This window comes from Ascaphus truei, chromosome 18, assembly GCF_040206685.1.
Source record: "Ascaphus truei isolate aAscTru1 chromosome 18, aAscTru1.hap1, whole genome shotgun sequence".
NCBI lineage: Eukaryota > Metazoa > Chordata > Amphibia > Anura > Ascaphidae > Ascaphus > Ascaphus truei.
In genome coordinates, this window is record NC_134500.1 from 9,865,052 (window position 1) to 9,891,818 (window position 26,767).

General features: G+C 49.1%; 3 protein-coding genes and 1 non-coding gene across 18 annotated transcripts in view; 1 reads left to right on the forward strand and 3 right to left on the reverse strand.

Moving 5' to 3' along the window:
• RASGRF1 (Ras protein specific guanine nucleotide releasing factor 1) overlaps positions 1-26,767 on the reverse strand; it is a 202,259-nt gene that overhangs the window by 48,036 nt on the left and 127,456 nt on the right. The gene's annotated exons all lie outside the window — the stretch shown is intronic.
• The window catches only part of MORF4L1 (mortality factor 4 like 1), a 92,778-nt gene continuing 67,212 nt past the window's right edge, over positions 1,202-26,767 (reverse strand). For 2 of the 12 annotated variants that reach the window (XM_075575429.1, XM_075575427.1), the window contains 11 exons: positions 10,845-10,891; positions 10,067-10,134; positions 8,973-9,059; positions 8,707-8,787; positions 7,838-7,863; positions 7,654-7,742; positions 6,115-6,216; positions 5,579-5,667; positions 4,493-4,665; positions 4,274-4,358; positions 1,202-3,811 (listed from right to left, as the gene is read on the reverse strand). In XM_075575429.1, the coding sequence (XP_075431544.1) occupies positions 3,727-3,811; positions 4,274-4,358; positions 4,493-4,665; positions 5,579-5,667; positions 6,115-6,216; positions 7,654-7,742; positions 7,838-7,863; positions 8,707-8,787; positions 8,973-9,059; positions 10,067-10,134; positions 10,845-10,891 (932 nt within the window). In that variant the 3' untranslated portion in view covers positions 1,202-3,726. The other 10 variants (XM_075575430.1, XM_075575434.1, XM_075575435.1 and 7 more) reach the window with 10 other exon arrangements.
• On the reverse strand, positions 14,587-14,659 carry TRNAK-CUU (transfer RNA lysine (anticodon CUU)). The gene has a single exon. It is a non-coding gene; the product is annotated as a tRNA-Lys (tRNA).
• Positions 23,479-26,767, forward strand: part of ADAMTS7 (ADAM metallopeptidase with thrombospondin type 1 motif 7) — a 50,165-nt gene continuing 46,876 nt past the window's right edge. The window contains exons 1-2 of one of the 3 annotated variants that reach the window (XM_075575390.1): positions 23,479-23,665; positions 24,183-24,316. In XM_075575390.1, coding sequence (XP_075431505.1) covers positions 23,625-23,665; positions 24,183-24,316 — 175 coding nt within the window. In that variant the 5' untranslated portion in view covers positions 23,479-23,624. Of the gene's footprint in view, positions 23,718-24,112; positions 24,317-26,767 lie in introns of all 3 variants that reach the window. The other 2 variants (XM_075575391.1, XM_075575392.1) reach the window with 2 other exon arrangements.

A 26,767-nucleotide genomic window follows, 5' to 3' on the forward strand; every position in this document is an offset into this window, starting at 1 on the left:
GAGCTGTATCCTGGGACGTCGGAGCCAAAGAGAGGAAATAAACCTGCATTTAGCTTGTGTCTGGACAGAGCAAACCCATGTCCGGTCTACACCGGAATCGCCCTTTAATGCAGGGGTGCTCAACTCCAGCCCCCCCCCCCCCCCCCTTAACAGTTCAGGTTTTCAGGATATCCCAGCATCAGCACAGGTGGCTCAGAGGCTCAGTTACATGCTGAGCTGATTGAGCTACCTGTGCTGAACCAGGGAGATCCTGAAAACCAGACCTGTTTGGGTGATGGAGGGGGGGACACGCTTGAGGACTGGAGTTGTGCACTCCTACTCTAGTGGCTGCTGTGATGTTGGCACCTGCTCAGGATCCGAACCCTAACTCGGTGATTTCCAAACTTTGTTGTTTGGAGGAACCCATGAAGTATTTAGAAAAATCTCGGGGACCCCCAATCTGGCTGACACATAATAGGTTCGACAGGGGCCAGACACAAAATGTTACATCTCACGCGCCACCTATTTCCCACCCTCTACCCATGTATTTCTCTCCCATCCATCTCACTAACTCTCCCCCTTCCCGCCTCGCATGTATTTATCCCTTGCGTCTCACTCTAACTCCCTCTTTTCCTCACTCACTCACGCCCCCCTCTTCTCTCACTCGCCCCTACCTTCCGTCAATTACTCCACTCTATCTCAATCCACCCTAGAAAATACAGGCAGTCCTTGTTTTACAACGCTTTGCTTTACAAGAAATGGCTTATCCAACGCTATGCAATGAATACCTATATTCATTTTTACAACGCCAAAATGGCTTATCCAACGCTTTGCAACGGTGTGTGTGTGTGTACATAAACAACGTTGCAAAGCGTCGTAAGAGTATATATATATATATATATATATATATAATACAGTATATACACTATATAATTTATGTGTGTGCTGCATATCTTATTGCCTGCATAAAATATTTGGTGTATTTTAGTGTTAAAAATGCCTTCAGGAACGGAACCTTTCATTTAAACAGTGTTCCTATGGGAAAACGTGTTTCCCTTTACAACGCCATTTTGAGTAACGCATTGTGTTGGATAACCAAGGACTGCCTGTATATATCCTCCATAGGAGGAACCCCTGAGACTTCAAGGAACCCTGGTTGGGAATTACTGCCCTAACTACTCAGAACACGTGTTACCCCAGTTATAAAAGCACACCAGGAAGAGACGCTACACCTTTTATTTGATATATCCTCTTTTGTACAAATGGATTTCCAAAAGCATTACACAAACTCTGTACCATGCATAAAACGATATCTATAATTAACCCTGTGCTGGCCGAGGCATAGAATACTGCAAAGCAACAACATGCAAAGCATTAGCCCCTGTGCCAGTGAGGGGTTAACTTACATATGGGGTTTTTCTTTTAATGGGAGTGAGCAGAGAATTTTATGGAAATACAAACAAAAAAAACACAGTCGCACCCAGTAGCGTGGGACCAGCAGCCTGTGCTAGTGTTCCAGTTACTGGAATGTTACAAACTCCTCCACTACCACGCAAATGATTTCATTAAAAAAAGCTTGGCCCTAAACCAGGAGCGCTCAACTCCAGTTCTCAAGCTCCCCCCCCAAACATGTCAGGTTCTCAGGATATCCCAGCTTCAGCACAGGTGGCTCAATCAGAGGCTCAGTCTTCGGACTGAGCCACCTGTGCTGAAGCAGGGATATCCTGAGAACCTGACCAGGGACCTCGTCTCTGCTCCGCGCAGCAGGAATGTTCAAACACACATACTCTGAATCGAGAGAACCTTGGTCTTCCCCAAAATAAATCAATATGGTGTTTATAAACCATTAAACAACAAATGAACAAGTCTCTCCTTCCCTCCGCAGTTTCATCCGTTTACTTAAAAATGCAGCGATATAAAAAGTAAAGACGTGTATTTGGAGATGACATATTAAACAGAATGAACACAGCTGTAACTTAACGCCACCAATGGGCCCGCCCGGCTCTGAGACATAAGTACGGCCGTTTTTACATTGCGTAATATATGTACGTGTTGGCAAAATAAATGTAATGAAAGGCAGTAACAGCACCCCTGCTGTTTCCAACACTGTGCAGAGACATGGATACATGTCGTAATAATAATACACAGCGAGGAAGCAACAGACACACAGACACACAGACACACAGACACACAGACACACAGACACACAGACACACAGACACACAGACACACAGACACACAGACACACAGACACACAGACACACAGACTCCCGCGCTCTCCGCCCAAACCCTGGCAACTCAGCAGAGAATTATCACAGCAAGTCTGACAAAATTACCAAGAGCAAAAGCGCAGGCGGCAGGCCCAGCATGATGCCCCCAAATACTCTGCCCTGTGTTGAGCAGACACACAAACTGTTGCAGCAGCTGCAAGACGGGCATGGAACATGAGGAGTTATCCAGGCGCTGTCAGAAGTCTAAAAAAACAAGTCTCACAATTTGAAGAATTGCAGCAACATATCTGCCTCTAGTCCTTTGTCTAGTTTCTTTCATGTGGCTCCAGTTCCCGTGGGCCTTAGGTTGGCGCAGCGTGCAGTCCTTAGCATGTCGCTCCTTCTGTCACGTTTGCCAGCACAGGATCCTTGCATCCTTTCCATCGTAGTTACCCTATGTACACTGCTAGTTACCCCAGCTCCAGATCACACACCCGGCAGGTGCAGCTAATGAGGCTTCCAAGAGTCTAAGGCAGGAGTGGCCAACTCCAGTCCTCAAGGGCCACCAATAAGCCAGGTTTTAACGAAAGCCCTGCTTCCACACAGGTGACTTAATCAGTGGCTCAGTCAACGACAGCCATGTGTGCTGAAGCAGGGATAACCTTAAAAACTGATCCGTTGGTGGCCCGTGAGGACTGGAGTTGGCCACTCCTTGTCCAAGGGATAAAAGCAGCTGCTCAACTTCTACTTGCGACAAAAACCTCCCGAGGTCTCTGCTGGAATCTCTTGTGCCCCGGAGGCCACAAAATCCAAGACGGGGAAATGGAACAGGTTCCCTCACTCAAGGAGGTCGCCACTGCAGCCAGACTCCTCCTGGAAACCAGGGATCCTGGGACCCAAGCTCAGCTTACTCTGGGCTCCTGCAGCCAACACAGGTTGCAACCAATACAGACGTCGTCCCTGCACAGCTCACCTGAAAACCTGATCTGTACAAGCACACGAACCGAAGGGGAGCTGGTCCTGGCCCTTGAATCGAGGGCCTCGGGTGCTGTGCTGCAGACCTAGTGCCAGGGACACTTACACGAGCCGTGAACATACAAAACGTTCATGATGCACAGACACACGGACACAACACTTGGAGACCAGAACGACATCAAGTTGAAATGATGTGAGGAAGTAGAGGCACGAGGGGAGGAAGTGGAGGGTCTGTGTCCGAATATTTCACGTGTTCAACCACAATCCAAAACGTCCCTGGAGGGGTGTGAGACACACCACTGATCATAGCAGCGTCCAGGTGCCTCCTACCAGCGCTGTGTTCAAGTCCAACCTGGCTCGGGCAAGAAAACTTTCTCCACCACCCCGTCACTGATCCACTGGATTCCCCCCCCCAACCCCCAGCAGGCGTCCACTCTCTGGGTTACTGGATTGTACAAACAATGTTACCTGTCCCAGATCATTCTAGAGAGTGAGAGGTCTTTGGGGAACTCCCAAGCGATGCCCTCTGCTTCATCTTGGGGCAAGGAGATCGGCCATGACCCTATACTGCCTTGCGGTGATATTCTGGGGGTGCCACCTCATAGTCGCTGGAGCTAAACAGTGTGGTGGCGTTCTTGGCCAAATACCTGTGGTGGGAGAAGTAAGAGGAAGAGATCAAGGACATGAACCAGCGACAGAGCCCCGTGGGGATAATGAGAAGAACATGAAACGGGAATGGACTTTTGTGGTTTAAACAAAAGGAACTGTTCTGTACCCAATGCGTATCTGTTGGATCAGGGGCGGCCAACTCCAATCCTCTAAGGCCACCAACAGGTCAGACTCAGGATATCCATGCTTCAGCACAGGTTGCTCAATCAGTGGATCAGTCGAAGACAGCCACCTGTGCTGAAGCAGGGATATCCTTAGAGCCTGACCCGTTGGTGGCCTTGGAGGACTGAAGTTGCCGCCCCAGTGTTAGAACTTTGCAATGCATTGCAGAGCAAGTGAAGGGATTAAAGAGGCCCTCATTACCCCCCATGCTTCCTGCATGGGAGTACAGCAACAGGACAGGGTGCTCGGTCGGTGATGGCGAGGAGAGAGTTACTCACTTCAGGAAGTCATGCAGATAGTTTAGTAGCAGCGCCAGGCTCTTCTCATCCAGGGGAGTGTAGGACAGCATGGCTCCGATGCGCACTGACGAGAGAGGGTTCATGTCACAGCAAATACACCCAATACACAAGGAGGCGTGATGCACAGAAGCAACGGCAAGGCACACAGGCCTATAGTGAGACTGGGATGTGAACACGCTGCACGATGAAGCAACTTACCGAAGAGGCGTAGCAGGTGGGGTGCTCCGTACACCTGGGACATGGGGGTGTCAGGGTGGTCTGCCAGGACGTCCGCATACTGAGGACGCTCGAACTTGTAGAGTAGTTGTGTGCCCAGCATGACGTTAAAGTACTCCTTTATTCCAGCCACAACCTCATTTACTGCGTACTCCCTGCACGAGAGACAAGCACATGGCCTGTTAGGCTAAGGACCCGCGGCGGTCGGGCCAACAGCACTTTACCTCCAGTCTGGAGGTCCCCGGTGGCTACTTCCGGCATGGGTGACTGCGTGCTGTGACGCGTCAGCCGGCCGAAGCTACATGCTTCTGGTGATCAGAAGCACTGACGCGTCACGTGCTGCACGAGTCAGCCAATGAGGAGGGAGGGGAGGAGTTACAAGAAGGATAGAAAATGACTGATGCTGGACTCGTACTAACTGGCAGCACTCAGCTTGTGAGAAACTTTGCTGGACTCGTTCTACATAGGGCTGGAAGCCACTAATCTGAGTAAAGCTCAGAGTATTTATGAGGGGACGTGAGAAGTAGCCCAGTGAATTCTGTGAATGAGTTTGTCCTGCAATAAAACCCCGACCCACCGACCCATTTTGGCCACGCCCACCGCGCCGAAAAAAATTCATCTGCAGAGCGCAGATCACGGTACAGTGACTTGCAATTAGTGTGTAACATGTATACACACACGCCCCCTGCACGAGAGGCAAGCACATGGCATGTAACATGTATACACACTCTATGCCCAAGAGACAAGCACAGAGCGTGTAACATATACACACTCCCTGCACGAGACACAGCGTGTAACATGTATACACACTCCCTGCTTGAGACAAGCAGTGTGTAACTTGTATACACACGCCCCCTGCACAAGAGACAAGCACACAGCTTGAAACATGTATACACATGACATGCACGAGAGAACCCCACGGCGTGCAAAACATAAATCTCACTGGGTTTAATCAGTGGTGTAATTAATACAAACAGCGTTTTGGCCACACGTGGATTCACAGTTTGAGAGTTGGTAAATTCAGTGACGCTGGACTATTGAGCAATGACAAACGAGCAGGTGGCTTACTTATTATCGGTGTTGCCCCGGGATTTCTTGTATGTGGCGTACTCCTCCAGAACCAATTCCACATTCTTCTTGGCAGGAAGATTAAAGAGCTGCAGGAAGACAGACATGTCATGTCATGACCCTCTCCCGCTGTGCCAGCATCAAAACTGGGACAGGCACCCAACATATCAGGGTCTACAAAAGAGTTTGGGGGAAACACAGGGGACTAGAAAAATGCTACCCAACTCCTCAAAAGTCAGCTTTAACCATTGCACCGCCAGAGAAGTCTTCAACACTTTGCTATGCAGAGTATATATTATAGCTCCGCATTACAATGCCGGCCGCTCTGGCACTGAAGGTAACACTTCCTCAATTTCTTCAGGACCGTTTGCACATGTTGATTAATTAGCAATCACAATATGGCTCACTGTCCCATACACAACGGGCAGTGGACACGTTATTAGCAGCAGTTACAGGGTTTCCAATACGAACTTCTCGCTCAGGTGAGAACCCGGGCAGCGGGCGTGTTTACAGACCACATCTACGATGTCTCCCACCTGCTTCTGACGGGTGATCAGATCCCAGTCATCCACGAGCCAGGGCTTCAACTCCTCGGGAATCTTCACTTTCACCTCAACCCGGTTCATAAACGTCTCCTCCTGTGGGCAGAGCACAGAAACACTCGGAACCTGATGGGGTAACCGCTTCGGCACCGTCAGTAGCGCACTCGCCAAAACAGCACCAAATATATACACTGTATAAAGGAGAACGACTGCAATGCAGATCACAAAATATAGATTTAAACAAAAGCCGTGAGATAAACAGAAACAGAAAGTCCTCCAACTCATTTCGCTCCCAGCTGGGCTTGAAACGCGTTGGAAGACTTTTTTTCCTGTTCATCTCGTGGCTTTTGTTTAAATCAATATTTTTTTCCATTTCACATGCTATCTAGCCTGGGCATTTCTGTGCTGTGTATTCGCTCTACCCTCATGCCGCCGGACCCTCATGCCGCCGGATATGCATGCCGCCGGACCCTCATGCCGCCGGATATGCACGCCTATATGGAGTTCCAATGATCAAGATAAAGAGGCATTGGAACCGCATGCGAGTAAAACGTTGATATCAACTTTATTTCCTGGATAGACTCTTTGCATTTGGGATTTTCGGCAGCTGTACGGCAGTTCTAGGATGCCCATTAGTCGGTGGATTGTAGGTTTCGTGGCGCGATCGGTTAGAACCGGTGTTTCATGACCACCCTGGTAGGTGTCCGACATTGAACGACACCTTCATTCACTATATTTCCATTTTTTATTCATCCAGGATTACACTTCATCTATATATACATATTGTGTATATTTTGATATGGCTTATATACTCTATTTTTACTATGTATCATCTCTGAAGCATCAATACATACCACCCATCCTCTACAACTAAATACACTGGTCACCAAACAAATACCGCTGCACTGAAGCCCACGATGCAGTGACTAAGGTTGAGTTATAAAGCAGAACTCAGGAGACTCGCAATGAAAGCCATGTCCTAGAAAATGTTCTCGCATTAATAATGTTTCCAAACTATACAACATGAATTTTGTAAGCGGGTGTGCAGCTGGTCACAGAAACCCTTCCGCGTTAGGCTGCGCTTATAGTGCCGGTGACGGCACGCTGCGGTCGCTGTAAAGAATCAAATTGACTGGACTTCCAGCGATCGCGACCAAGCCGTTGTTCCGTCGCGTCGCTCCTACTATAAGCGCATGTGACGGCGGCAATACATTTGTTTTGCCGCGACATCGCGTCGCCATCGCTATAAGCGCAGCCTTAGGCCATGCTTATAGTGCCGGCAACGCGAATTCGACCAAAAACAAAAACATTGCCGCTGCCGCGTGCGCTTACAGTGCACGCGACGGCGACAAGCGACGTCGCGAAAAAACCCGCCGCCGGCAAAGTTTAACAAACCAAATTGCGGGAATCCCGCGATGCCGCCGACCGGCGAAACATAACTTTCGCCGGTGGCGACGTCACCCATCGTGTCGCCGTCGGCGGCACTATAGGCAAAGCCTTAAGAGTCTGCTCTCATCACAAGGCGACACTCACACTCTCCACAGTGGGATCCACGCGCGCCCGCTTCTTGCGTGGTGGTTGAGGGGTCTCACTGGTGCTGCTGCCCTCCCCACTGCCGGGGGCTACAGGGAGAGAGAGGTGAGAGTGAGCATCACAAGGCCGGCATGTTATACATTATACATGTCACAGATAATGCAAACAGTGAGAAAGCGCTCACCCTTCTGCTTGTTCTTTTTTGTTTTCCTGAAAGAAATAGGAACACGTTAGATGTGATGCAATTAGAGAGAGGGGAGCGGGGCACAGAGGGGGATGGGCAGGCCTGGCAGAGCGCAGGCGGGGACAGGGCAGGCACAGCAGAGCGGGGCACAGAGGGAGAGGGGAACGCACTCCGGTGGGGTACAGTGAGGGAGGGGCAGGCACAGCAGAGTGGGGTACAGAGGGGGAAGGGCAGGCATGGCAGAGCACAGAGGGAGAAGGGGAGGGGCAGGCACAGCAGAGCGGGGCACAGAGGGAGACGGTCACCTGCGGAGCACAGAGGGGGAGGGGAACGCACTCCGGTGGGGTACAGTGAGGGAGGGGCTGGCATGGCAGAGCACAGAGGGGGAGGGGCAGGCACAGCAGAGCACAGAGGGGCAGGCACCACAGAGCACAGAGGGGGAGGAGTGTGGCCTGGTGGAGCAGCACAGGATTTTTCTGCAGGTCTTGTTGCCTCCTGTATTAAAAGTTTAAAGTTCACATTGCGTTTCAAATTTGACTTGACGTTGCAGACAGGGGAATGGCAAATGCATCCGCTGCTGCGTCAGGTCAGCATGAGGAAATGCTCTTGTTCTTTTAATAGATCTTTACATGTCCCTGACCTCTTTGATTCTGTTAATTAATGCTATAATGACATCAGTGACTCAAACATACCGTAGCACGGATAGCGTCATTTTACAAACCACAACGATAACTATATAATGTATCTGGGTGCTGGGAGACATCCTAGGTTGTATAAAACAGGTCACTAGATAACTGGCGCGAGAGGTGACGGAGGGGGCGCGAGAGGTGACGGAGGGGGGGCCGTGCCAGAGACCATACGCTGCTTACACTTCTACATTCTTCTGTTGAAGTGCAGCTGTCTTCTTTCCTGGGGCTGCTGCTCTCATCTTCCCCTCTGCATACTGATCCCTGCAGGAAGAAACGCACACGTCAGCCCTGTCCCCTCACAGGGATTCCCCAGTCTACTCGTATGCTCTGGTAGCAAGAAATTAACACATCACCCTTCTGCCCCAACCGCTCTCTCAATGTGGTACTAAAGTCTTGCTCCCAGTTCCCTCCGCAGTATGGCGTGGTCTGTAAGCCCCCTCACTTACTGATTGGCCTTCTGAAGTTCTTTCTGCTTCTGTAGGTTGGTGTCCACGTATTTGAGTACTCTGCTCTCTGGTACCCACTCATCCCAGCTGCAGAAAGGGAGAGAGAAATCACCAGAGAGTCACAGGGAGACCCGGCCGCTCACTGTGCAGCGATGACTTATTACAGCTGCCGCGGACTCCCTAAGGGGGAAATCATACAGACCTCCATGTTCCCAAACGCTCCCGCTCTCTTCTCAACAGATTTATGGTCCATCTGATTTAACCACAAATATCCAACAATAAAGAAGGTCCAAGTGCGACACGAACCCCCTCCAGCTGGTCGGGCCTCCCCTCCGCCCAAGAGGGTGACTCCAACCCCCTCCTGCTGGATGGCCTCAACCCCCTTACTACCTGTGATATCCCCTCCCCGCTGGGTGTGTCCCACTCCCCCAGAGGGTGACTCAATCCCCTTCCCGCTGGGCGTGCCCAGAGGGTGACTCCACCCCCTTCCCGCTGGGCGTGCCCACAGAGGGTGACTCCACCCCCTTCCCGCTGGGCGTGCCCCCAGAGGGTGACTCCACCCCCTACCTGCTGGGCGTGCCCCCAGAGGGCGACTACATCCCCTTCCCGCTGGGCGTGTCCTCCTGCTCGTGCCCGTCCTTACCTGGTCTTTGGCGGCATATGATGCTGCGAGGTCACGTGACCCACAGCATCATTTGACGCTGCGTTGCCATGGCAACGCTGAAGACAAGGTAAGTTTGTTACAGATGCCCCACGAGATCCAACGACATTTAATTTAAATGCTTTGGGGAAGAGCGCGGGGCCTCTGCAACCGCCGCACCCCCCCCCCCGGAAAACCTTGCGACCCCCCCCCATCCCCCAGTTAGCGCACCCCTGGATTAAATCACTGAAGTCTAACCCCATTTAAAAAAAAAAAAAAAAGGAATTGTAATCCAGTCCACAAAAATCGGAAGGTTCCAAAAGCAAAGTAATGCTTAACCCTGTCACTGCCAGAGACCTGCAACACATTGCACTGCAATATAACATGCAAAATGCGTCAGGCTTCTCTGGTCATAAAGGGGTTAAATCCCAGGCACATTTTCCTTTACACTTACTTCTTATTCCACCCGCTGTAGTGTATGAAGTACTTCACCTGCTTGTCCTTAATGGAGACTTTCACACACTGAGGACGATAGAAGAGTCAGATTTAACCAGGTGACAGGAGCCAGTGAAACGCGAAAACAAGACATCTTGATCGGGCCTGAAATCCATGAATCCAACCCCCTCACCCCCCAAACATGCACTATACGCACTTCTCTATAATGTACTTTAAACATTTTAATGTCACTAACTTCTATACTGAAATACTTAAAGAATCTGGTTGTAAATGGAATGGGGTTTGGAACAGCATTAAAATAAGTAAATAGAAACGATGCGTGTGTAATTAAATGCTCGTTTACCAACGTTTGATGAGGATTAAAGGGGGGGGAGAGAGAATTTTGTTCTCACATATTCACACATTTCTGGAGGAATTGCATCGTTTAGGATACAGTTACACCAGTCGTGTGTAACACGAGGGACAGGGGGTGGCACCCGCTCTGAGCCCACATTGTGACACAGGAGGCAGCATAGGAGAGAGAAGGCTCGGGATGTGACCCTATTCCCCGCTCACAAGAACAGGTCTTTTTTTAAATTTTATTTTTACACATCCTGAGGAGCATTAGGTGTATTTGCAGGCAATGATACCTTCCAGTGGATCAATGAGAGTCCTGTACGTGTAATATGAGAGATTTCTTCTGGTTCTCCAATATCACATCAAAATCTGGATTCCCAAGCTGCTCCAATAAAAGGCATCACTACATGGTGTTAGAGAAGGAGGGGCGAGAGTCGTACCTTTGCTTCATACAGGAGAGGCCCATGAAAACACAAGACACGCTCACCTGCAAGAGATGGAGGAAACAGAGGTGTTAATGACGAGGGAAGAAGCGCAGAAATACAAGACAGAGCAGTGACATTCACAGGGTCAGTCTGACACACAGAGGGACAGCTGATACCCACTGCCTGCACCCGCGGGCCCTGGAGAGGACACCCGGAGCGGGATCTGTGACAATTAACATACAATGTATCAGACTATCAGGGACAGCGCCAGCAGCAGGACACACAATGAAAACTATGGCCTGCTGACCTGTATGAAACGCTGAGCAGTAACATTTACCGAGACTTGATAAGGTTCAAGTACTTCAGAACTGAACACACAGCGCAGCATTTAACCCAGAGAGTAATGTCTCCAATGATACCTGGCTCAAAGTGTTTACATTCATGTCTGGCCTATGCCCCAAATGATAGTGCACCGAGAGACCCCTGCTGTATTGTAAAGCGCAAAGTACACTGCCAGGGCTGATAAAATCTATTCTGCTTTGCAGGACTTCGGCCCTGCTGCAGGGCAGAGGGTTTGTAGTTCTTTGTTACACGTATGCCATGCGAGCACGGGGCTGGGGAAAAGGAAACCCAGCAAGAGAAATGTAATAACATTAGTGACATGCATGAAAAAGGCAGCGTATTCAGACACTAAGACATGCAGGCGTGGGTTACATACACTGCCTATCACACCCCATCTCTCCTCCCTGTGTGTGCTACCGATTACCAACTAACAGCCTTCTCTTGGTAAGAAGAGCTTACACATTCATTAATAAGTAACCGATCAAACATCACACACAGGAGGAGATTTACCTGCTCAGAACACACAAGAAATGTGTTTTTTTATTTTTTATTGGGATTTCTGTAAATACTGCAGGTATTTTTCTATTACTTTATTAGTACTTACAAGTACCCCTCCCCACCGCCTCCCTTCTCTGCCCCTAACCCACCTTACACCCCCTAGAAAAGATCTTTAGTAAATAAATCAACATACTTCTCAACCCAAGCAGTGAAAAATCTGGATTCTCCTTACTAAAAAAACTTGCAATGGCGTAAATGTCCATCAAAAGCAGGGGAAGAATTTAACCTGCGAGGAAACAAAAAAAATCAGGCACATTTTGAGTCAAAACTCTTGAGTCTCACAGAGAAACTGCACGAGTTGAGAAGTATGAGTTAAGTCAAACAGTCTATTCATGGCAGTGGGTGTGTAACTGTAACCCCTGTGTTATTGCGGAGACCTGTCCTGCAAAGGGTTAGGTCCAGCGGTACCACCGACTTTGATCATATGATGGACGTGCAGGATTGTAGCAGCTCTGTAAATATGCAGAGTCTGAAACACATCCCTTTGTGACTTATTCTAAGGAGGTGAGAGACAATGCCTGAGGGTGGTGATAGGTGACAACACACAGGGACACTGCAAAGCATGAGGCTTTGCAGCTCTATTAAGTAGCTCAATGGAAACGCATGCAGGCACTAAGGCACCACGAGGCCTAACTAGAAAGAACAGTGCAGAGCTCGACCTTCTGCTATGTCTACACTCTGTGATAAGCCCAAGAGAGCCAGGTTAGCGTAAGTAGAAGCAAAACGCAGCTACACAGGACAAGCTTACGCACACTGTACAAATATACACACTACAAATATACACCATTGTGTAATACACGGCTAACACACCCTACTGGGAGGAAGATCAGAGTATGAGTGCATCTTCCCATCACATCACATGGCTTCCAGTTTATTCAATGTGTTTAGCAAGCCCTCAGAGGGGTCACTTGTAAAGAGAATCATTCTCCCGTGTTTGCAATGAAATCCCTGGCCACCCATCCCCTCTCCTGGAGACCTGCAGACAATCTTCCCATCTAAACAAAAAAGACGTGGGCACGGGAGACCCCTAATCAAAGGGACGATGCGGACAGGTGACCCTCCCCCATCCCCCCTAATCAAAGGAAAGGCGCGCGCCCAGGCCCCCGCCCAAATCAAAAGGAAAATGCCCCCATCAAAATGAAGACGCGGACACGGGATGCCCCCCTAATTCAAAGGGCAGATGCAGGCACAGGACCCCCTTGTCTAATCAAAGGTCAGCTGCTTGCACGGGACACACATCTAAATCAAAGGGAAACCAGGCACAAGGCGCCCAATACCTAATCATAAAGATGTGGGCTCAGGACACCCCCCTATCTAATCATGAAGACGTGGGCTCAGAACCCCCCCCCCCCTATCTAATCATGAAGACGTGGGCTCAGAACCCCCACAATCTAATCATGAAGACGTGGGCTCAGAACCCCCCCCTATCTAATCATGAAGACGTGGGCTCAGAACCCCCACAATCTAATCATGAAGACGTGGGCTCAGAACCCCCCCCCCATCCAATCATAGGCAAGACATGAGCTCAGGACCCACCCCAGCTAATCATAGAGAAGACGTGAGCTCCGGACCCACTTATCTAATCAGAAAAAAAATGAAAGCATTTCCTGGACAGGACAGTCGTGCCATCAAATACCCCCTTGTATGTAACATAATCTGAGAGAGCCCAGCACAATGTGTACCCCAAGACTAATACATTTACCCCCCATCTCCCCCACAGAACCTGCGGGGCAGACTAACCTCCTCCCCCCAGCCCCCCGGGAACCTGCGGGGAAGACTAACCTCCTCCCCCCAGCCCCCCGGGAACCTGCGGGGCAGACTAACCTCCTCCCCCCAGCCCCCCGGGAACCTGCGGGGCAGACTAACCTCCTCCCCCCAGCCCCCCGGGAACCTGCGGGGCAGACTAACCTCCTCCCCCCAGCCCCCCGGGAACCTGCGGGGCAGACTAACCTCCTCCCCCCAGCCCCCCGGGAACCTGCGGGGTAGACTAACCTCACCCCTCCAGGAACCTGCGGGGGAGACAAACCTCCTCCAACCTCCCCCAGGAACCTGCGTGGCAGACTAGCCTCCCCCCACCCCCAGCCCTGTGTGCGCCCACCGACCCGCAGTTCATACCCCACCCCGTGGTGACATGCTCTGCAGGCCTCTCCTCCCTCGGTATTTCCTGTCCCCTCCCTCCCAGCCTTCTCCCGCGCTTACCCTCTTGGAACTTGGGCCTGGGGTCCTGCTTCGGCGCCATTTATAACGTCCGCAGCTCCCGGGACTCCGGTGACGGACTCCGCCACATTTACTCGCCCCGCCGCGCGGAACCCGCACGTCGCCCACCGTCACATGCGCATGTCCAGCGCGCGGGCACCGCCGTCACATGCGCATGCGCCGCACGCAGCCCGCCCACTACGCATGCGCCGCACGCAGCCCGCCTCGCGCGTCCGCCCACTGCGCATGCTCGGTGACTCCGAGCCGGCACAGGGCATGACGGGAGCTGTAGTTCTCTATTCTCTCCCGCCATGTCACGTTTTCCCGCCCAAACCTCCTGTCACGTAGCAGAGATGTGTATGGTGGCTGTGTCCCTGCCTTATCTAATAATAATAATAATATATAAATCAGTTATTCTGCAGTGGGGTAGAACATTATACCGTGTATATATACATAAAATCCTTCCGGGCCACATTAAACGCCTCACAATTTCAGTTATTAAGCCCGGAATACGAATAGAGAATTCATTATTAGAAAGGAAGCAAAGTGCCACCAATAAAAAAATTAAATCCAAATTTTTCGGTGTGCATGTTACTATTTATTTTATTACAATTCAATTTAAATAAATAAAGAAATTATCACTTAACAAAAAAATATATTACGCCCAACGTGGGGCTCGAACCCACGACCCTAAGATTAAGAGTCTCATGCTCTACCGACTGAGCTAGCCAGGCATTTGAATAAGCCATAGATTCCTTGTCAGTGATCTGCATTGTCAACGGCACCCATATTGGGGCATAGAAAACATTACATTCAGAGGGCTTCATTAATATACAGACCAATACAAACACGCAGAGAGATATAATAACATTCACAGCAATAAAATAACACGCAGAGAGATATAATAACATTCAGAGAGATATCATTATATAACACGCAGAGAGATATAATAACACGCAGAGAGATATAATAACATTCAGAGCAATAAAATAACACGCAGAGAGATATAATAACATTCAGAGAGATGGAACATTCAGAGAGATATCATTATATAACACGCAGAGAGATATAATAACACGCAGAGAGATATAATAACACGCAGAGAGATATAGTAACACGCAGAGAGATATAGTAACACGCAGAGAGATATAGTAACACGCAGAGAGATATAATAACATTCAGAGAGATAGAACATTCAGAGGTATTATTATTATATAATAACACGCAGAGCGATATAATAAAACGCAGAGAGATATAATAACACACAGAGATATAACACACAGAGAGATATAATAACACGCAGAGAGATATAATAACACGCAGAGATATAATAACACACAGAGCGATATAATAACATGCAGAGAGATATAATAACACGCAGAGAGATATAATAACATGCAGAGAGATATAATAACACGCAGAGAGATATAATAACACGCAGAGATATAATAACACACAGAGCGATATAATAACATGCAGAGAGATATAATAACACGCAGAGAGATATAATAACATGCAGAGAGATATAATAACACGCAGAGATATAATAACACGCAGAGATATAACACACAGAGCGATATAATAACACGCAGAGATATAACACACAGAGCGATATAATAACACGCAGAGAGATATAATAACACGCAGAGATATAACACGCAGAGATATAATAGCACGCAGAGATATAATAGCACGCAGAAATATAATAGCACGCAGAGATATAATAGCACGCAGAGAGATATAATAACACACAGAGCGATATAATAACACGCAGAGATATAATAACACACAGAGCGATATAATAACACACAGAGCGATATAATAACACGCAGAGAGATATAATAACACAAAGAGAGATATAATAACACGCAGAGAGATATAATAACACGCAGAGAGATATAATAACACAAAGAGAGATATAATAACACGCAGAGAGATATAATAACATGCAGAGCGATATAATAACACGCAGAGATATAACACACAGAGATATAATAACACACAGAGATATAATAACACACAGATATAATAACACACAGGGATATAATAACACACAGATATAATAACACACAGAGATATAATAACACACAGAGGGATATAATAACACGCAGAGAGATATAATAACACAAAGAGAGATATAATAACACGCAGAGAGATATAATAACACACAGAGATATAATAACACACAGATATAATAACACACAGAGCGATATAATAACACGCAGAGAGATATAATAACACACAGATATAATAACACACAGAGATATAATAACACACAGATATAATAACACACAGATATAATAACACACAGAGATATAATAACACGCAGAGATATAACACACAGAGATATAATAACACAGAGATATAATAACACACAGAGATATAATAACACACAGATATAATAACACACAGGGATATAATAACACACAGAGATATAATAACACACAGATATAATAACACACAGAGATATAATAACACACAGAGGGAATGACACCCTAACGGTCTTAATTACAGCAATAATAAAAAAGCAGCGCTGTCATTATCCACCCTAACACACACCTATCTCCTGGGTGCTTGATGCCTGTGGGGACCTCTGTCACATTGTATCAGCACTGTCCCTATAGGTGTGGGACAAGTGTCCTCTTTGATTTGTCCTTTTTGCTGATCTTCTGACATTTACGATGGAGAGGTGACAAATCTGTTACACCAATGTCATTCTGTGTGTGTTTCCAAACCCCGGGGGAGACATACACTTGGAGATTCTGCATTAAAGAGGCAGTTCATGTGGCACTTTAAAAACTGTTTTGTTTTACTATATGCACCCTTTGATTACCTTTATTGAAAACTAATGGGCTAAGCTGCCAATCGATTGGTTCTCCCGCGATCGGTCAGCAAAGATCCTGCTTCCCAGGGTTCACTAAATGGCTGCCTTTCAGTTTCAACCAATCCTTGAGTCAGTGTAACTCAGTAGCTACAACGTATCCTTATACTACTAAGGTAACACTATCTATTGTTACAGTTTGCAGCTCAAACTGCTGGGAACATTGGCAACAAATGATCACAAACAGAATATCCTGCACTGCTGGGGAGATGGGCTAAGACCTGCTATAGAAATCAAAGGATGCGCAGTATATTAAACTCATTAAAAATTGTATTAAGAGTTGAATTTAAAGGGGGAAAAAAGTAGTAAGTATTATCTAATATTACAGAACTGGTTTATTAAAAATAAAATAAAAACACACATGAAGGGTATAGCTGGGATTGCTCAACACCCAGCCGCAGTACTGGGAAAAAGCAAATTGCACCCTCTAGCAGCGGTTCGCAAACTGGGGGTGCGGGAGAATTTGTAGGGGGGGTGTGGGCGGTTACAGAGGCCCCGCGCTCTTCCTCACAGCATTTTAATGAAGTGCCGGGGGAGGCGTGAGGTCTCTGTAACTCACTTACCTGCTCTCTGCTGGTCTCCGTCGACGCGTCGCCATGGCTACGTGGAGTCACATGACGCGACTGGGTCACGTGACGTCACACGACCCGCGACGTCATTTGACGCTGAGTCATTGGGAGAGGGGGGGGGGGCGCGAATGCTGCGGCTCCCGGGCAGGGGGGAGCAGCTTAAGAAGTTTGTGCGCCCCCTGCTGTAGAGTGTAAAGTCTCAGGATCAGACTCTTTATATCCGTGTGTGCGTGTTTGTCCTCACCGGCACGCAAACGTTTATGTAATAAACATAACGCTGATCCCTTTGTACCCCGCTATGGAATATGTCGGCACTTCACTAATAAACGATAATATTATTATTAATAATAATAATAATAATAATCAAAGCAAAATCCCACGGAAACTACAGAGATTTGGGGGTTGATAATCCCTGTGCTGTTTTATTTTGCAGTCGCTGGGTTTTGCGATCGGCACGGGTTGAATGTATAAGATCATTTCTAGGAGACGTCTGCTATAGTGAAGCCAGGTGTAACCTCAGCGACAAGGCGGCACCGGAGCTGTCGGGAAGGAAGGGGTTAACTTCGTGCAGCTCACCAGGCGTTATAACCAAATAGTGTCAGCAAACATCAAGAATAATTGTCTCTCTCAGGATTAATTACCAGCTGCTCCTGCACTGCAAGAATGAGGCGAAGTATTGTATGGGGCAATAGGAGTTATAGGGAGAGGTTATATTGGGCAATGGAAGGAGTTATAAGAACCATTTGTATGGGGCAATAGGAGGAGTTAGAGGGAGCGGTTATATGGGGCAATAGAAGGAGTTATAGGGAGAATTTGTATGGGGCAAATAGGAGGAGTTATAGGGAGAGGTTATATGCAGCAATAGGAGGAGTTATAGGGAGCGGTTATATGGGGCAATAGGAGAAGTTATAGGGAGCGGTTATATGGGACAATAGGAGGAGTTATAGGGAGGGGGCATATGGGGCAATAGGAGAAGTTATAGGGAGCAGTTATATGAGGTAATAGGAGGAGATATAGGGAGCATTTGTATGGGGCAATAGAAGGAGTTATAGGGAGTGGGTATATGGGGCAAAAGGAGGAGTTATAGGGGGCGGTTAAATGGGGCAGTAGGAGGAGTTATAGGGAACAAAAGGAGCAGTTGTAGGGAGGGATTACATGGAGCAGTTATAGCATATTCTGCATGCTACTCTCAGGGGTAACGTTAATAATAATTTGCTGGACCGGCTTTCCTGTCCATTCTTCCCCTCTCATCAGGAACCTCCACATATAGAACCAGCTTCTGCCCATCATTATTATTAATATACTTCACCCTGCCCTCCGATTCACGCACGTGCCAAATATACACACCAGCCCAAATGCCCATTGTTTAAATTAAAACAATTACTTGTATTACACAGTCTTGGTTTAATAAAACACAAGCTGCCTTAAGAGTGAGCAGTCGTGATAAGAATAAGATCTTAGTGCTTATGTTCATCAGACTCGAGCCTGACTCTGCATACTGTATGTCACTCTTGCAGCAGCTACGCATTATGAATAAAAGTCCCTGTTAGACTGTTACCCTCAAATATGAGCGGGGTTTAGTTTCTTCCACACAACCCAAGCAACTTCAACGATATTAAATTCTCTCCCCCCCCCGTTCATCCCCGGCCTGAAACCGATGTGGGCAATTGTCTCTGCGCTGATGGACATTGATGGTCATTGGCACTGCACATTAGGACTCTGGTATGGCCTTCCCAGGTGGTCCCTAAACTCCTCCAGTAGGGTGTTCCGTAGGGCTGGAGTGCTTCCTTGGTCACATATGTTGCCTTCCTCTTCTCATTTTAGCTAAGCCCTCACCGCATTTATTAATAGGAACATTAACTCATAACTGGAAGAACCAAAGCCCTCGGGAAGAACTCCCAACTCCTGCAGCTCTTCCATAGAGGGGCTCATAACTCAATCCATCCCTCTACCTAGCATCGGTGTCGGATTGAAAAAAATGCTGTCCTTAGGCAGTTACCTCCTCCAGCGCCGCGCTATCCCGTTCTAAGCAACGGGACGCCGTGTGATGTCAGGTTGCTGGCCGCGCATGCGTGATTGGTGCTTGCCAGCCGCTCGTGCGCATAGGCGATCTGTGCTTGACGGCCGCATAGGCCACCCCCAAATTTTGCCACCTTAAGCCCGGGCCTAACGGGAAATCCACCACTGCATATCATGTCCTACCAGGAGGGGACTAGCCAAAGAAAATGAGAGAGAGAGCGAGAGAGCGAGAGAGCGAGAGAGCGAGAGAGCGAGAGAGCGAGAGAGCGAGAGAGCGAGAGAGCGAGAGAGCGAGAGAGACAGAGAGACAGAGAGACAGAGAGACAGAGAGACAGAGAGACAGAGAGACAGAGAGACAGAGAGAGAGAGAGAGAGAGAGAGAACATTTGAAAGAAACAAGACACTCTTGCAAGGGAATCTTCCACTGCGGCTCAAGAGAAAAGTGTTCGCCCAGTGCATTCTGGGAGATGGAAGGATGATATCAGAAAATGTGTTGGAGCGACGAGGAGAAGAGAGGGGCTGCAAGTGCCATGTCCGGAAAATCCCTGGGGAGGCTTCATCCAGCAACGAGGAGAAGAGAGGGGCTGCAAGTGCCATGTCTGGAAAATCCCTGGGGAGGCTTCATCCAGCAACGAGGAGAAGAGAGGGGCTGCAAGTGCCATGTCCGGAAAATCCCTGGGGGAGCTTCATCCAGCAACGAGGAGAAGAGAGGGGCTGCAAGTGCCATGTCCGGAAGATCACTGGGGGGGCTTCATCCAGCAACGAGGAGAAGAGAGGGGCTGCAAGTGCCATGTCCGGAAGATCACTGGGGGGGCTTCATCCAGCAACGAGGAGAAGAGAGGGGCTGCAAGTGCCATGTCCGGAAGATCACTGGGGGGGCTTCATCCAGCAACGAGGAGAAGAGAGGGGCTGCAAGTGCCATGTCCGGAAGATCACTGGGGGGGCTTCATCCAGCAACGAGGAGAAGAGAGGGGCTGCAAGTGCCATGTCTGGAAGATCACTGGGGGGGCTTCATCCAGCAACGAGGAGAAGAGAGGGGCTGCAAGTGCCATGTCCGGAAGATCACTGGGGGGGCTTCATCCAGCAACGAGGAGAAGAGAGGGGCTGCAAGTGCCATGTCCGGAAGATCACTGGGGGGGCTTCATCCAGCAACGAGGAGAAGAGAGGGGCTGCAAGTGCCATGTCCGGAAGACCACTGGGGGGGCTTCATCCAGCAACGAGGAGAAGAGAGGGGCTGCAAGTGTCATGTCCGGAAAATCCCTGGGGGGGCTTCATCCAGCAACGAGGAGAAGAGAGGGGCTGCAAGTGCCATGTCCGGAAGATCACTGGGGGGGCTTCATCCAGCAGCGAGGAGAAGAGAGGGTCTGCAAGTGCCATGTCCGGAAGATCACTGGGGGGGCTTCATCCAGCAGCGAGGAGAAGAGAGGGTCTGCAAGTGCCATGTCCGGAAGATCACTGGGGGGGCTTCATCCAGCAGCGAGGAGAAGAGAGGGGCTGCAAGTGCCATGTCCGGAAGATCACTGGGGGGGCTTCATCCAGCAACGAGGAGAAGAGAGGGGCTGCAAGTGCCATGTCCGGAAGATCACTGGGGGGGCTTCATCCAGCAACGAGGAGAAGAGAGGGTCTGCAAGTGCCATGTCCGGAAGATCACTGGGGGGGCTTCATCCAGCAGCGAGGAGAAGAGAGGGTCTGCAAGTGCCATGTCCGGAAGATCACTGGGGGGGCTTCATCCAGCAGCGAGGAGAAGAGAGGGGCTGCAAGTGTCATGTCCGGAATATCCCTGGGGGGGCTTTATCCAGCAGTGCACCGACACGGCCGGAAGATGATATGTATACAGGCATACCCCGCATTAACGTACGCAATGGGACCGGAACATGTATGTAAAGCGAAAATGTACTTAAAGTGAAGCACTCCCTTTTTCCCCCTTATCGATGCATGTACAGTACGGCAATCGTAATGCGTGCATAACGGATGTAAATAACGCATGTGTAACAGGCTCTATAGTCTCCCCGCTTGCGCACAGCTTCGGTGCAGGTAGGGAGCCGGTATTGCTGTCCAGGACGTGCTGACAGGCGCATGCTCGAACTGCCGTTTGCCTATTGGGCGATATGTACGTACTCGCGAGTGTACTTAAAGTGAGTGTCCTTAAAGCGAGGTATGCCTGTATATATTATACATATATTATACACAGTCAGGATAAAGGCTCCTGATCTTACCGCACTCCTTTTAGATAATGGTAGCGGGTGTCCTTTTTCTGTGTAAGGTGCAGGCAGTTGAAGAGTGTCCGGGATCCCACGTCTGCCACGTAGTTAAACGTGGGTGCTGGATATCTTCTTGCCGCACTATTGTAATAAAGTCTTACACCAGACATTATAGTGTGATAAACTGTGTTATTTGCAGGTCGCATAGTTTCGGGGATCTCCCTTCCTCAGGAGTGCGTTTGCAACCTGCAAATAAGGCAGTTTATCATGCTGGTGTCTGGTGTAAGACTATTAGAACAGTGCGGCAAGAAGGTATCCAGCTCCAAACATATATATTATATATACACACACATATTCCTCTGATGAGAGGAGGAATCGGTTCTTATCCAATGTGAACTTTCACTGATTTTCTGTGTCTCTTTGATTTTTACTATTAGCGACTTCAGTGGAGTCTCACTGATATAAATCAGCACTTTTCCATTAAAATGACATTTTCTCTGCCCAAAACTCACAGGTGGCGGTCTTTAGACATTCAGACCTCTGTCCTATACAATAACAAGTACATTACCGCTAAACAACTGTGATTTCGAAATAATTCTACAATTATTCTTTAAAGTCCTGAATTCAATCAGACTCCACTGATAGGGATATGTTGTGGCAACAATTGGGTGACTCACTTATAATAACAATATTAATATGACAACAAGTATCAATATCATGGAACCAATCCTACATAAAGCCAAATTTTAGCTCAGGTGTTATATCCCCGAATCCCCGCCAGAGGGAGGCAGAGCTGCAGCCCCGCAGCCTCAGGACAAAGAAACCTTGGACATAACAGCTCTGCCCCCCCCCCCCTAACACACACTGCACCCCCCACAGAGGAGCCTGAGTGGGGTCCCACGACCCCCCCATCTGCAGATAATCCAAAATATCAACAACCGGTGGGGAACAGGGGGATGAGATAAGAAGGGGGGGGGGGTAGCTGCAGAAGGAGAGATGAAGGGAGGGTGGGGGGTGTCAGGAGGAGAGATAGGGGTGTCAGGAGGAGAGATGGGGGTAGGAGGAGGAGAGATGAGGGGGGCAGGAGAAGAGATAGGGGCAGGAGGAGAGATAGGGGTAGGAGGAGAGATGAGGGGGGCAGGAGGAGAGATGAGGGGGCAGGAGGAGAGATGGGGGGCAGGAGGAAGAGAGATGGGGGGTAGGAGAGATGGGGGGGGCAGGAGGAGAGATCGGGTAGCAAGAGGAGGGCTTGGGGTGTCAGGAGGAGAGAGGAGTTGGAGGAGGGATGGGGGCAGGAGGAGAGATGAGGGGGGACAGGAAGGGAGAGGGGTAGGAGGAGAGAGGGGTAGGAGGAGGGATGGGGGGCAGGAGGAGGAGAGATGAGGGGGGGACAGGAGGAGAGAGGGGTAGGAGGAGGGATGGGGGTTTCAGGAGGAGAGGGGTAGGAGGAGGGATGAGGGGTAGGAGGAGGGATGAGGGGTAGGAGGAGGGATGGGGGGCAGGAGGAGGAGAGATAAGGGGGGAACGGGAGGAGAGAGGGGTAGGAGGAGGGATGGGGGTGTCAGGAGGAGAGATGAGGGGTGTCAGGAGGAGAGAGGGGTAGGAGGAGGGATGGGGGTTTCAGGAGGAGAGGGGTAGGAGGAGGGATGAGGGGTAGGAGGAGGGATGAGGGGTAGGAGGAGGGATGGGGGGCAGGAGGAGGAGAGATAAGTGGGGAACAGGAGGAGAGAGGGGTAGGAGGAGGGATGGGGGTGTCAGGAGGAGAGATGAGGGGTGTCAGGAGGAGAGAGGGGTAGGAGGAGGGATGGGGGTGTCAGGAGGAGAGAGGGGTAGGAGGAGGGATGGGGGTGTCAGGAGGAGAGAGGGGTAGGAGGAGGGATGGGGGTTGCAGGAGGAGGAGAGATGAGGGGGGGGGGAGGACAGGAGGAGGGTCTCTGAAGTTTGGGAATCCTACACAAGAAACAAATGAGAAGAGACAAAGAGCCGGAGAGTCCCACGGATCCCAGGACACGAGTGGAGATCTGTCACCATGAACCAGGCAGCGACAAGCAGGACAGTGACACCGGCAGTGTGAGACGACACAGGGACACACAACTTAGTGTGACACTGATGGCTTGAGCAGGTCCCTTCCTCTGAACACACATCATCACAAACACACAAATACAGAGACCCCTCCATACACATCACTATAAATCCACACACTTTATGCACATCACAAATATACACACACATCCACACACAGCACACATCATTACACAAAAACTATACCTGTACTAATCATCACACACACACAACTTGTCCCACAGACTATATAAGACACACACCATAACACAATAAACTACAACACTCATTGTGACATGCACAGTAACACATTGTGACACACACACACACACACACACACACACACACACACACACACACACACACACACACACACACACACACAATAACACATTGTGACACATATTAACACAAATCCCAGACCAGTTCTTTACAATGTTTCCCCAAACCATCCAGTGACTTGTCTGCGCCCCCTGAACATTTGGCCCCTGCTGACCCCCAGTATGTGGCCCTTGCTGACCCCCAGGATGTGGCCCCTGTTGACCCCAAGCATGTGGCCCCTGCTGACCCCCAGCATGTGGCTCCATGCAGCATTTTTAAAGCTCCTGCTGTTGGTTCTCTTCTGCTCCGGACACCAGGATGGACACCCCCAGGTCTCAGGTCAGTATGTCCTCATGTTCTGCTCCGTGTCAGGGGTCAGGGGGGCAGTGTCACTGCCAGGGACATTATCATTATCCCATTATTAAAACATGCTCACATTATCCCTGGAACCTTCTTCCCTTAATACCCCTAACTGTCTGCAGCCCACCCCCAACTAACTGAGGGGTAATATTGCTGTCCACTGCGCTGCTTAGATTGTAAGCCTGCGGGACAAGAATCCTCTGTTACTCTGTCTGCATCACCGACTGCCATATTAATATTGTACCACCTGTGAAATATATGTTGTAGAGCACTGAATACAGGGGTGGCACAGTAACAATACAGTACTGTGAGTAATCAGTACTACCAGTAATCAGTACTACCAGTACTACACAGTAACAATACAGTACTGTGAGTAATCAGTACTACCAGTAATCAGTACTACCAGTACTACACAGTAACAATACAGGGGTGGCACAGTAACAATACAGTACTGTGAGTAATCAGTACTACCTGTTTGTGATTCTTCCTATCAACAAAGAGTTAACAGGAGAGGCGTTTGTGGGGGATCTGCTGCCCCCCCTACCTCCCCCCATATCCAGGCTCTGCTCACTTAAACTTCCGGGGCTTCCAGGCTACTAACCGTTATAGGTACATATCGCTCTGCACGTTATAGATACACATTGCTCTGCACGTTATAGATACACATTGCTCTGCACGTTATAGATACACATTGCTCTGCACGTTATAGATACAAATTGCTCTGCACGTTATAGATACACATTGCTCTGCACATATTGCTCTGCACGTTCTAGGTACATATCGCTCTGCAAGTTACAGGCACATATTGCTCTGCACGTTCTAGGTACATATCGCTCTGCACGTTATAGCTACATATCGCTCTGCACGTTATAGATACATATCGCTCTGCACGTTATAGATACATATCGCTCTGCACGTTATAGATACATATCGCTCTGCACGTTATAGGTACATATCGCTCTGCGCGTTATAGGTACACATCGCTCTGTGCGTTATAGGTACACATCGCTCTGCGCGTTATAGATACACATTGCTCTGCGCGTTATAGATACACATCGCTCTGCACGTTATAGATACACATCACTCTGCGCGTTATAGGTACATATCGCTCTGCGCGTTATAGGTACATATCGCTCTGCGCGTTATAGATACATATCGCTCTGCACGTTACAGGTACATATCGCTCTGCGCGTTATAGATACACATCGCTCTGCGCGTTATAGGTACATATCGCTCTGCGCGTTATAAATACATATCGCTCTGCAAGTTACAGATACATATCGCTCTGCACGTTACAGGTACATATCACTCTGCACGTTACAGGTACATATCGCTCTGCGCGTTACAGGTACATATCGCTCTGCGCGTTACAGGTACATATCGCTCTGCACGTTACAGGTACACATCGCACTGCAAGTTATAGATACACATCGCTCTGCAAGTTACAGGTACATATCGCTCTGCACGTTACAGGTACATATCGCTCTGCACGTTACAGGTACATATCGCTCTGCACGTTATAGATACATATCGCTCTGCACGTTACAGGTACATATCGCTCTGCACGTTATACATACATATCGCTCTGCAAGTTACAGGTACATATCGCTCTGCACGTTATAGATACATATCGCTCTGCACGTTATATATACATATCGCTCTGCACGTTATATGTACATATCGCTCTGCACGTTATAGGTACATATCGCTCTGCGTGTTATAGGCACATATCGCTCTGCACGTTATATATACATATCGCTCTGCACGTTACAGGCACATATCGCTCTGCGCGTTACAGGCACATATCGCTCTGCACGTTACATATCGCTCTGCGTGTTACAGGCACATATCGCTCTGCACGTTACAGGCACATATCGCTCTGCGCGTTACAGGCACATATCGCTCTGCGCGTTACAGGCACATATTGCTCTGCGCGTTACAGGCACATATCGCTCTGCGCGTTACGGGCACATATCGCTCTGCGCGTTACAGGCACATATCGCTCTGCGCGTTACAGGCACATATCACTCTGCACGTTACAGGCACATATCGCTCTGCGCGTTACAGGCACATATCGCTCTGCGCGTTACAGGCACATATCGCTCTGCACGTTACAGGCACATATCGCTCTGCACGTTACAGGCACATATCGCTCTGCACGTTACAGGCACATATCGCTCTGCACGTTACAGGCACATATCGCTCTGCGCGTTACAGGCACATATCGCTCTGCGCGTTACAGGCACATATCGCTCTGCGCGTTACAGGCACATATCGCTCTGCGCGTTACAGGCACATATCGCTCTGCGCGTTACAGGCACATATCGCTCTGCGCGTTACAGGCACATATCGCTCTGCGCGTTACAGGCACATATCGCTCTGCGCGTTACAGGCACATATCGCTCTGCGCGTTACAGGCACATATCGCTC